At 34.6% G+C, this 12,492-nt stretch overlaps 1 protein-coding gene across 1 annotated transcript; it reads left to right on the plus strand.

The window, feature by feature from the left end:
* The first annotated feature begins 4,419 nt into the window (after positions 1–4,419).
* Positions 4,420–7,344, plus strand: LOC139786049 (brefeldin A-inhibited guanine nucleotide-exchange protein 2-like). Its single transcript, XM_071725210.1, has 6 exons — positions 4,420–5,200; positions 5,386–5,619; positions 5,730–5,986; positions 6,089–6,300; positions 6,381–6,764; positions 6,834–7,344. Exons 1-2 carry the CDS (start codon positions 4,555–4,557, stop codon positions 5,577–5,579), a joined length of 840 nt encoding a protein of 279 aa, XP_071581311.1. The 5' UTR covers positions 4,420–4,554; the 3' UTR covers positions 5,580–5,619; positions 5,730–5,986; positions 6,089–6,300; positions 6,381–6,764; positions 6,834–7,344.
* The last annotated feature ends 5,148 nt before the right edge of the window (positions 7,345–12,492 follow it).

Here is a 12,492-nt window from a genome sequence, read left to right on the forward strand (position 1 = left end):
GTTACATGCTAACCGTTAAAGTTCCCCAATTTATAATATTCTATTAAAAAAAAGTAATTTAATAATAAAAATAAGTAAAAATGCAATTAAAAAATAGAAAATATTCGAATTTCCTCTTTACCCATAGATAGAAATTTCAGGATTGCTGTCTATAAATTTATCAAATTTTTTTATAGCTATCGGTAGAGTCTATCTTATTTTTAAAAAAATATTTTCGAAAAAAAATGAAGAAAAAGTCCCTTAAAAAATCGAAGTTATTGGAATCCCATTTTCTTCTAGGTCTTGAAAATTTCGAAATTAAGTCTAGAATTTGTGAGATTTTTTTGAAAAAAATCAAAACGGTCGCACTGAGAAAAACAAACATTTTTTACTTAAATCCTTAAAAAAAAACAGTCATATTGCCCATTAAACATTTTTTCGATATTTTCTTCGAAAAGTACAGAGAAAAACGAAAAGAAAGCCCACCTTGTTTTTTACAATATCTTTTTTCTTCTTAAAGTTACAAGCATTTGAAATTTGCCAAATTTTAAACTGCATTTTTTTTTTTCAAAAATCCATAACTTAAGTATGAGTAGAGATAAAAATGTACAAAAAATCATGGAAGCTACTTTCATTTAGTGCAAAAACACAAAAAATTATCAGCCAAATCAAAAATGGTCGGGGTCAATCATTGGTTGATTTGGCATGGAGTAATGCCCCACATATATGTATATATATATATTTAATTAAAATTATCTTAATAAAGCTGGATGCACAATACAAAAGTACAGGGAATAACATAGGTAATAGATTTTCAACCTATCGGAAGCCGTGTATCAATGGCCGCGTTCAGCAGACAGAACTGTTGAGTTCGTCTTATCAACACTCTGCGTTGATTGGTTGGTTCTAAAAGTAAGAGTCAATCACGTTCGACTGTTACTGAGCGGCTTGGTCTGCTGAACGCGCCCAATGCTACAGTATTATTGCCTGTGTTATGCTGGGTCTACAATGCGAGTCGCAAAGTCGTGAGTCGCATGAATTGACCAATCACAGTGGGATTTGAGGAGAATAATCGACTGTGATTGGTCAATTCTTGCGACTCACGACTTTGCGACTCGCATTGTAGACCCAGCATTAAGGTGCGATTTCACGATGACGCTCGACGCTGGATTCGAGCGTCAAACAGCGCCAAAAAGCTAAACTGTGTTTAGCTTTGACACTCGACGCTCGAATCCAGCCAATCCAGTGGTTAGGTTATATTTCGCGTCCCTCTGAATCTATAGCTGCAATTTCATGGACGCTAGAAACCAGCGGCAGCGTCAAGAAAATGTGGTGGGGGAAGAAGTTCCGTTGAATTTTGCGGTACGCTAAAAAGCTGAGACGGTCTGAACTTTTTCCCCCACTACATTTTCTTGACGCTGCACAGTGCGGCCGAAGCCCGCATTGTGCGGCCAAAAGACGAAAAGTTAAGGGAACGATCTACAATTTCGTATTAGGGGGTTTTTGGGGTCGCTGATTACGAATCCGTTATCAGAATTAAAAAATTCAAAATGGCGGATCCAATATGGCGTCGTGTTATACGAAAAAACTTGTCAAAAATGAAAAAAATTTAGCAATTGGTCTAAAACTTATTGTTTTGTGGTTATTAGGGTCTGTGATTACGAATTTATCAAAAATGAAAAAATTCAAAATGGCGGAATGCAATATGACGATACAAAAATTTTTATTAAAATTATAAACATAGTAATATACAAATTAAGAGTTTTGAACTGTAATGTAATATGCATAAATAAACTTATTATATAAGATACACTTAAATTCTACGTTTACAAAATATTCCCTACGCGTAGCTACGTAAAAAAATTTATGGCTCTGAAAAAAATTATATTACAAGAAATTGCAGTCTCGTAAAGCCACCTTGAGTCGAAGTACTGAAACCTAAAAAACAAATAGCACTGTTATATGATAGTTATAGAATATGAAATATGTTAATACATCATATAAAATTTGTAACTTAAAAAAATTAAACAACAAATCTCTCTCTTTCTCTCTTTATCTCTTCTTTTTGCTTTCTGTATTATATTATACATGTATATTTCTGTCTTTCTTTTTCGATGCTCCTTTTTTTCTTTCTTTTTCTCTTAATTTTTTTATTTGTATGCTTTATTTCTTTCATTTATTATTATAACTCTTGAAACGAATATCCTACTTCATTTTTGAAAAAAATTCATAAAAATTCAATGGGCAGATATGGGCAGCTGAATTTTGTTTTATTTAGTAGATAATACTTTTATGTATAACCTCCAACAAATTTTAAAACAGCATTTTACGACAATCTATTACTTTTTTATCTAACAATTCAAATTTTCTATTTCTAACCATTTTCTATTTAACAATTAATTCCCAGAAATTTTTTCACATATTTTACTAACCTTCAGATGTTGATTCCATTTTGTTCCGCTTGATTTTATTTACTTCAAAAACTTTCACACGTTCGTAACGAAAGCGTCCACCGTCCGCTCTGTATCTACAATAGTGTAGCGCTCGACGAAGGCCACATTCCGACTGAGTTTGAGGAGAGGATTTAGGGAAAGGGACGTTACTGTGAACGGTTTTCGTTTCTTAGGGGATCCCTTTAGCCAACCCAATGATGAAAAAACCCTAACTAGAAACTTTTTTTTTCGACTTTTGGCCGCATAATGCGGGCTTCGGCCGCACCTCCCGTAAGTTAGCCGGTCAACTTCGACTTTATTAATTTTTTTTTTTTTAATCGTTTGTTGGTCGTTTGTTGGTGATTGTTGGCCTAATTACAACGTTTGTTGGTTCTTAATTTTTGTTTAAATTAAAAAAGAAAAATTAGCCTTAAGTTAGCCGGAAAAATTTTATTTTTAATTAAAAAAAAGCCTAATCGATGCGTAATCGTTTGCTGATGATTGTTGGTCTAATTTTAGCGTTTGTTGGTTTATTATTAGTCTTAAAAACGAAAAAAAACGAAAAATTATCTCACATTAAAGTAATCGAAGATTGGTTTATTTGCCTACGACTTAAGGTTTATTTCTATCAATTTAAGGCTAACATCTATAAAACTGGCTATGAATACGGGCCTTAACATCGGCAGAAAATCATTCGTATGTATTTAGCCGGAAATGAACGTCTTTTTAAAGAATCTCTATATGAAATCGTTTGTATTTCGTATGAAGACTTTTGAAGTGCAATTGAAAAGGTTTGTGAGTCATTCGTTTAATTGTAATTAATTATTTATTTTTACACCATGCATTTAGCCGAAATAGATAAATTAATAAAAGTTTTTATATGGAATCGTTTGTATTTTGTATGAAGAGTTATGAAGTGTGATTAAAAAGGTTTGTGAGTCACCCAGATAATTTTAATTAAATATTTATAAACTCGGTAATTAGCCGAAATATAGATTTTTAGTTATTCATGTTAAAAGAAGAAGGCGCTAGTGTTCCCGAAGGTCCGTCTGCAGTCAGAATTAATATAAACGTTTTAAAAATTATTTTATACTGAAATAAATAAATATACAGGCTATAATAAGCCTGTAGCTATAAGCGATAGTTGCTAATTAAGTTTGTCACTCATATATTTCCATCTTGCAGAGGACCTCCGTAACGAGATCAAAGATCCCATACAGCACAAAATGTTTTCAAAAAATATTTTTGAATATTTCTATAAAAATATTGCAAGAAATATTTTAAAATGGTTTTAGGAATATTTTAAAAAAGTTAAAAAACCTTTTGTGATAACATTTTTAAGAATATTTTGAGAATCTTTTAAAAATATTTATAAAAATGTTCTTCTTTATCACCCAGGAAATATTTTCTTAAATATTTGAAATATATTTTTGAAATATTAATTTAAATCAACATATTTATTGTTTTATAATCTTGTTCCAAAATATTTAAAAATATTTTAAATCTATTATTGGTTCTAAAATCTTTTTTCAAATATTTTTGAAATATTATGAAATATTCTTAATTAAAAGATGCATGATAGCGCATCTTTCCGTGCTAGTTTGGAACGACGCTGCTAGGCGGCGCATAATGGTAAGACTAACTCGTAAGTAAATTTCAGTTGAGGGCTAATATAAGCAGGTCTCTGGCGAAGCAAAATCATGACATTCACAAGATAGATATGTATATTTTTCAAATATATAAAAAAAAAAGATGTACCTATACTTTACAGATATTAAAAAAATCTTTCAAACATGAAACACAATTATTACTTATTGGGTTAAACATATTTTATTTTTTGAAGTAATATTTCTAAAAGATTTTACAAATATTATTAAATATATTTATTTGCAATCTTATAAAAATATTTTTGAAAATATTTTTCTGACATGATCTGGCGGACATAGAAACATTCAAAAAATATTTTTGTGAATTATTTTAATCTTCCTAAAAAATATTTAAAAAATATTTTAAAAACATTTTGTGCTCTATGGGATGTACCAGTTGTGCAGGGTGAAGAGGTTATCTCAAACGCCCTGCCATAGCCCAAGAGCGACTCAAATGTCATTACCGCTGAGAAGTACTTCTTGCCATTTGAGTTAGCATGTCAGAGCAAGTCACCGCGGATTGTGATGACACAGCACTGGACTGCCTGCAGAAGTTAATCGCATATGGCCATCTCACTGGCAATGTGCCTAATTCAACGGAGCCTAACAAGCTGCTGATTGTGCGCATTGTCGAGACAATTTGCGGTTGCTTCACCGGTCTACAGACCGATGAAGGTGTGCAGCTGCAGATTATTAAAGCTTTGCTGACTGTAATGACAAGCCAGCACGTGGAGATACACGAGGGTACGGTATTGTTAACAATTCGTACTGTTTACAACGTTTACTTGGCATCGCGCAACCTGATGAATCAAACAACAGCCCATGCGACTCTCACGCAGATGATCAACGTGCTCTTCGCGCGAATGGAGACTCAGGCGGAGGAAGAGAATGTGAGGCTTGATGGGGAACATCAGCAGGAGGGTTCTGTCATAGCAAATGGCGAAACTGAAGCCAAGCTAAGTCCAGAGAATGCTCCTGGTAAATTAAAATTGTCATTGAGAAATCGTAGAGGTAAAGCAATCCGCGTGACGGACGACAGATGTTTCGATCGAGAAGCTGGTGGCGACGGCGTCGATGTGTGCAGGCACAGATTACGCAAGATTATGTTGGAAGATGTAACATCATCCGGTAATGTCGCGGGCGGTAAGATATTAATAAATAACTATTAACAATTATCGTATATTATTTTGTTACAATATAAACGGTTTCTGTTTTAATAGTTTTGTAGAATCGAATCGAAGATAAATCGGAAAGTAATGCTAAAAAAAAAGGAAAAGTTTTCCTGCAAGTTTTAGACAGTAATAAATTGTTCTTTTGATTAATTTCAGATACTACCGATGATATATTAGCGAAATACAGAAGAAAGCCAAGCGCAGCTAGCGATACAGCCTCGGTCGAAAGCAATCAGTCCCGTACAAAAGAGGTGGAAGACGAAAGACTTTCAATCGATCTGAATAATGTAGAACTCTCTTATGCTTTTGCGGATGCTAAAAGAAAATTACGTCTGGTACTTAGTACTTAGCACTGCTGACCTTCAACACATTCCATGGAATACTTCAGAGGTATTTATTGTATTATTTTTTAATCATGGCGTACAAAACAAAGTGTGATTTTTTTATGGATTACTTAATTACTTAATGTTCAAATATTGGCATATAAAATTTTATTACAGAGACATTGTTGGTCGCAGAAAGAAAACGAACTGGTTGAGTTTTTACAACTACAATTGGCAGAAGCTATAAACCTGCAGGATAGGGCATTAATAGCTCATCTTCATGAAACTTTACGTTGCGTGCGTCTATTTAATGACGATGGATGTAGAAAGCTCTTCAAATCACTTCGAGAGGATTATCAAAAACGATCTCCTTATATCGCATATTTAATCAGATGTCGTCAAGGATTGCTGTCGACATTAGCTCACTTAGATAGGTACTGTTTATATATAAATATCATCTTTGTATGTAATGTATAAGTAAATGTAAAATATGTTTAAATGTAAGATGTTAACCGTTTAATAATAATATTTTCCAGATTATGCGTGCGAGTTAAGTGCGATCAGGATGCTATCAATAATTATCTTGTATCCGTTTGTGTGAGGGTATTTTTGGAAAAAAAGGAGGCTTTCCTCCTGCGTTTCTGCGAAGAGTTTAAAAAGCTTACGCTAGCTGACGAGAAACAGGATCTCGTGGATAATTTTCTAGGAAAGGTCCACGCGGAAATGGACAACGATCCGATCTGGCAATGTACATGAATATAATTATTTATCTCGCAATTGATCTTAGCGGAGTGCTCAGAGACGTCTGAACTTACTTCTTACTTTCAGCGGCGAGCGCCAACCAGTTAGATTTGGCGAGAGTTGTGGTGGAAAGAACCGTCATGGCACGGGTACCACAATGCGCTCTATCTAAATGAAGATGGAGATGTATATAGGGACCAGCTTCTTCAGGATCACATAAAAAAGTTGGCGAAAGTCGTAACTCCAAATCACAAGAACCTACGCATTCCAAATGTTTATCATTACGAATGTTCCTGGTCATGGGCGCAGGCTGAATTGGCTGTGATATCGGCGTATAAGACTCCTAGGGATAAGTTGCAGTGTGTATTTCGTTGCGCGACTACCATCATGAATCTCCTCTCCATGGCGTCGGAAAGAGGCATACCTGCTGCCGACGATCTGACTCCCGTGCTGGTCTATGTCATAATCCAGGTATGCGATTGAAAAGAGAATATGTGATTTTAGCAAGAAGAGTGATTGTTAACGTGTGCTTAATTTCAGACTAATCCGCCGTCGTTGTATCGACTGTTCAATATGTAGACAGCTTTTACGGGAATCGATTGGAGGGAGAGGAACAATATTGGTGGACGCAGTTCTGCGCCGCGATCGAGTTTATTAAGACAATGGATTAACAGTTTCTCAAGAGTATCACGATAAATAAGATTAGATTCGATGCTGGTGATAATGTAGAAATGTATCATAATCATAATTTGACGATTTCATAAAGAAGAAGAACAATATCTTGTGTAAAGCTAGCTGAACAGTTTTATGCTTCCAGTATCTTGATTAAAATTCTTAAATAGCCTCTTAAATAGTCTGTTAGTTCTTTCGCACGTTATTATGTAACATTAGCAAAGACTGAATATACGTAAAGTGTGGCTTTATTTTTATTTGTAACTCTATTGTACAATTTCGCAGGACATCGAAAAAAAAGAAACGTTTAGATATTCTATAATTTATGTGTAAACAATACAGAACTTATAGAGAATTGATAACCATTTAGCAGGATAAACTGTCTTGACGTACTCTTTCTACATGCGCACCTTCCCCAAGAGCCGAGACTCGAACCAGATCCTTGAAAAATATCGCCACTTTCGTAGAGCTTTTGTACAGTTTTACTCTAGGATTATGTATCAGGAATATCGCGAGAGAAAGAAAGACTTCGGAGATTTTTATCCGAATCGATCGACATAAAGAGAGAGCATAGTAAAGAAGCTATAGCTTTCGAGAATTTGAACGCATAATACTTGTTAATACTATGAGCGAATTAGTTTACGTCACTCTGTCAAGCTTTAATATTAAATTACTAATAATATATCGATATCAGTAGTTTAATAATAATACATTTAAAAGCGTTCAATTTAAAAGCAGGGCAATCCTAATAAACGACTGTAAAAAAAATTCAAGATGGAACGCAATTAGCAACTATCGCTTATAGCTATACAGGCTTATAGCCTGTATATTTATTTATTTCAGTATAAAATAATTTTTAAAACGTTTATATTAATTCTGACTGCAGACGGACCTTCGGGAACACTCGCGCCTTCTTCTTTTAACATGAATAACTAAAAATCTATATTTCGGCTATAATTACCGAGTTTATAAATATTTAATTAAAATTATCTGGGTGACTCACAAACCTTTTTAATCACACTTCATAACTCTTCATACAAAATACAAACGATTCCATATAAAAACTTTTATTAATTTATCTATTTCGGCTAAATGCATGGTGTAAAAATAAATAATTACAATTAAACGAATGACTCACAAACCTTTTCAATTGCACTTCAAAAGTCTTCATACGAAATACAAACGATTTCATATAGAGATTCTTTAAAAAGACGTTCATTTCCGGCTAAATACATACGAATGATTTTCTGCCGATATTAAGGCCCGTATTCATAGCCAGTTTTATAGATGTTAGCCTTAAATTGATAGAAATAAACCTTAAGTCGTAGGCAAATAAACCAATCTTCGATTACTTTAATGTGAGATAATTTTTCGTTTTTTTTTTCGTTTTTAAGACTAATAATAAACCAACAAACGCTAAAATTAGACCAACAATCATCAGCAAACGATTACGCATCGATTAGGCTTTTTTTTAATTAAAAATAAAATTTTTCCGGCTAACTTAAGGCTAATTTTTCTTTTTTAATTTAAACAAAAATTAAGAACCAATAAACGTTGTAATTAGGCCAACAATCACCAACAAACGACCAACAAACGATTAAAAAAAAAAAAAATTAATAAAGTCGAAGTTGACCGGCTAAGTTACGGGAGGTTTCGGCCGCACTGTGCGCTGCCGCTGGTTTCTAGCGTCCATGAAATTGCAGCTTATCACGTGACCAGATTTGACGCTCGAATCCAGCGTCGAGCGTCATCGCACCTTAAGGGCCGATATCACAGACTGTGTTTACATGACACCGTTAATCGGGTTTTATAACATCGGTAGTTCTTAGGCCGGTCAATCACAGCTATTCCATTCTTCTGAAGAATGATTACGATTGGTCTTCCTGACAACTACCGATGTTATAAAACCCGATTAACGGTGTCATGTAAACACAGTCAATGTCTCCGATTAACGTGATCCTCCGATTAAACTTACTCTGCATCTCTTTCTAACTGTCTTTTCGTCTCTTTCTAGGGGGACAGTTAGAAAGAGATGCAGAGTGAGTTTAATCGGAGGATCACGTTAATCGGAGACTGTGATATCGGCCCTAAGCCTTGTGTACACGATACTAGAAATCGGTCCGAGTTTCGGTTTAAGCCAATGAAACTGCTGCTTTTAAAGTAAGAGCTGCAAGTTGATTGGCTTAAACCGAAACTCGGACCGATTTCTAGTATCGTGTACACAAGGCTTAAGAAATTGACCAATTACAGGCGAATGTAAGGAGAATAATCGACTGTGATTGGTCAATTTCTTACATCTTGAGGCTTACTACAGCTTACTCTATCTATTGTAGAAAGGATCCCTAGCGGAAACGCGCTTGCCGCGCGGTAAGCTACGATGCGGTAGCCAATAAACTTCTGGCTCTTACGGAAAAGCTACATGTTGATTGGTTATCGCATCGCTTCTTGCCACGCGGCAAGCGTTTTCGCGTCCCGTGTGCAGGAGCCATTACCCAGATTGAATTTCTGAACGCATCCCTGGCTTTGCGTTGCGGTGAAGTGGGAGACGTCAGCTTTTCTTCGCTAGTATGAAATTGCGGCTTTACGCTTGTCCCATTTGCTCCAATTTCAACGAGAGAGCGCGATATACGCAGGCAGACAAATATAGATACATACAGTCGTTCACGGAAAGGTTGCAACACTTTTTTTTGATGATTTTTGGAACGCGCAGAAATTTTGAGATCGCGATCCACCAGTCTCTGTATACACTTATGTGAACGGTTATGATAGCTGTCAAAGTGAGCTATACAAGGTGGAGGGTGGAGGTTCACGAAATGTATCTTGTGCGCCGCGGAAAATCTTAAGATATCAACTGGATACTGTAATATCGGGGTTAGTATAAAAGAATAAGCTAAATAGACCATTTTATTTTATAAATTAATTTTTATTTTCAAGACATGTGTAACATTAAAAATTAATGTAATATAAACATATTATATAATTATTTATAATAATTATATTAATTATTATAATAATTATATTAATTATTATAATAATTATATTAATTATATTAATTATTTATAATAATTATATTAATATATTGTGTTATATGTTATGTTAATTTTAATTACATAATTAATTACATAATTAATAACATTAAAATTACAATAATTAATAACATATTAATTTTAGATACATAATATTAATACATAATTAATATAACAGTAAAATTAACCGGTGTCTGGATTAATGTTCGGCAAGCAGAGGACATCAGTCGATTGAAGAAGCTGCCGTGGAAGACGTGGATGCTGAGACTGCGAAACCACATCAATGCTTTCAAAGCCAATCCTTCTCGTCAAATAACGATGAAGTAATCTTTCTAAAAAAATTACAATTATAAAAATTAATTACTTGCAAATTCTGTTTTAGTACAAAATCATTATTTTATTATAATTAATTAAGTTGAGGAGATAGATTTACTTACATAAAATTGCCAGATCGCTGATTACTATTGACTGTTCAGTAAGAACAGATCAATCGCAATCTGTTGTCCGCTGCAATCCAGAGCGATCTCTTGTAGAAATTCGGTTGTGGGATTAAGATTGCATGTCTTTGTTCATACTCTATTACTGGGATCTTCTCTCGGCGGCAGGGCCCTGGACCGATATTAGGCAGGCATGTTTGGAAAACGGCGATACGCCCTCGGGTGGTAGAGGGAGGAGTTTGTGAACAGCTTGAACGACCGGCACCAAGGCGTTGTTATTATTAAGAGTGCCACAGAACTTGATGGGCAGCTAGGCGAGAAGGTCGCGGAATCGGCAGGCCCATAGATATTTCAGATGACTTTTGCCTTGTGCCGTGTTCATTCAAGATTTCATTCCTTCATTCGTTCATTTATTAACGAGAGTTGTTCACGTTAAAATCATTCAATGTCAAACATATTATTCATTTATTCATACATCATCTTGGTGAAAAAACTTCTCATATTTCTCAGAAATTTTGCAAGAATTGGAACTTATAAAAAATTCTGAAGAAGTATATGATATTTCTCAGATACTTTCAGAAATAATTGAAGATTTTTAGAATATTTCAATATCCGTATATATGAAAATTTCTGATAATTGCACAGATTTTCTCATATTTATTCAAGTTTCTACAAGGATATATTAGCGAAAAATATTTTATTCTTATTTTGTCTGAGTTTTTCAATTTGTATAAAAATCTGAAAATTTCTAAGTATTCTAAAAAAATCTAAAAATGTTTATAGAAATTTTGATTAATAATGTGAAAAATTTTGATATTTTTTCACCAAGGCATCCATGGAAAGTATTAATACCGTGTGACACTTCCATGATTCTCTATTACTGCATTTAATCTTTGGGGCATAGATAAATTTTAAAATAATTCAGGCCTTGCGCGAAAACCTTCCCATACGTTGAGAACATGTTGCGCTAATGCCTCGCGTCTACGTGGAAATTGGGGATTCCATATTTTCTGAGTAGCTTGTTCCTCTCGTTTTTCATAATGTTACACGCGCTCAGATTCATCCGACGAAAATACCTTCTCATCGAGAAAATGGTATTTGTCCATTCATGCTCCCATGCCAAATGCTGCAAGGCAAAGCCATCCGTTGTTCTTTGTGGCGTTCAATTAATTGTTTATATGGAGCCAGTTTATATCGATTATATCTCTGTTCCCGCTCTCTGCGCCGCACGGTTTGCGCTATCGCATATTAGGAGCCTATCTCATAATAGGGGACTTTCCTCTACATTGCAAAGAAGTACGGTATACAAATTGTGCGACAATTTAAAATAGACGGCCATATAAATTCTCGGCCAATAACAAGCGTCCACGATGCACTACCGTCGAGGAAGATCAACAACTTTTAAATTTAGTTCAGAAGACCGGATTCCGCTCAGCGGCGCAGCAAACGGTAGCGAAGTTGGTTTGAATTGTTGCGCGCTAACCGTGCGACGCAGATGGCGGGAACGAGATACAATCGATATAAACCGGCTCAATATAAACAATTAACCGAACGCCACAAAAAACGATGGCTTTTACCTGCAGCATTTGGCATGGAATATGAATGGACAAATACCATTTTCTCGAATGAGAAGGTATTTTCGACGGATGAATCTGAGCCTTTAACATTATGGAAAACGAGAGGAACAAGCTACTCAGAAAATATGGAATCCTCAATTTCCACGTAGACGCGAGGAATTGGCGCAACATGTTCTCAACGTATGGGAAGGTTTCCGCGCAAGGCCTGAGTTATTCTGAAATTTAGTTGCATCTATGCCCCAAAGATTAATGCAGTAATAGAGAATCATGTCACACGGTATTAATACTATGTGATCTTCCATGGATGTCCTGGTGAAAAAATATCAAAATTTTTCACATTATTAATCAGAATTTCTATAAAAATTTCAGATTTTTTTTTGAATACTCAGAGAAATTTTCAGATTTTTTATACGATTGAAAAACTCAGACAAATAAAATAAATATTTTCGCAAATATACCTTGTAAATCTGAATAAATATGAGAAAAT

This window comes from Temnothorax nylanderi, unplaced genomic scaffold (genome assembly GCF_030848795.1).
Source record: "Temnothorax nylanderi isolate EJ_2023f unplaced genomic scaffold, tnyl_v1.0 TNYL_tig0944_pilon, whole genome shotgun sequence".
NCBI classification, from domain to species: domain Eukaryota; kingdom Metazoa; phylum Arthropoda; class Insecta; order Hymenoptera; family Formicidae; genus Temnothorax; species Temnothorax nylanderi.

Coding starts and splice junctions, on each gene's coding strand:
- LOC139786049 (XM_071725210.1), top strand. CDS start 4,555: ATGTCAGAGCAAGTCACCGCGGATTGTGATGACACAGCACTGGACTGC. Junction 5,201..5,385: donor ATCCGGTAATGTCGCGGGCG/GTAAGATATTAA, acceptor GATTAATTTCAG/ATACTACCGATGATATATTA.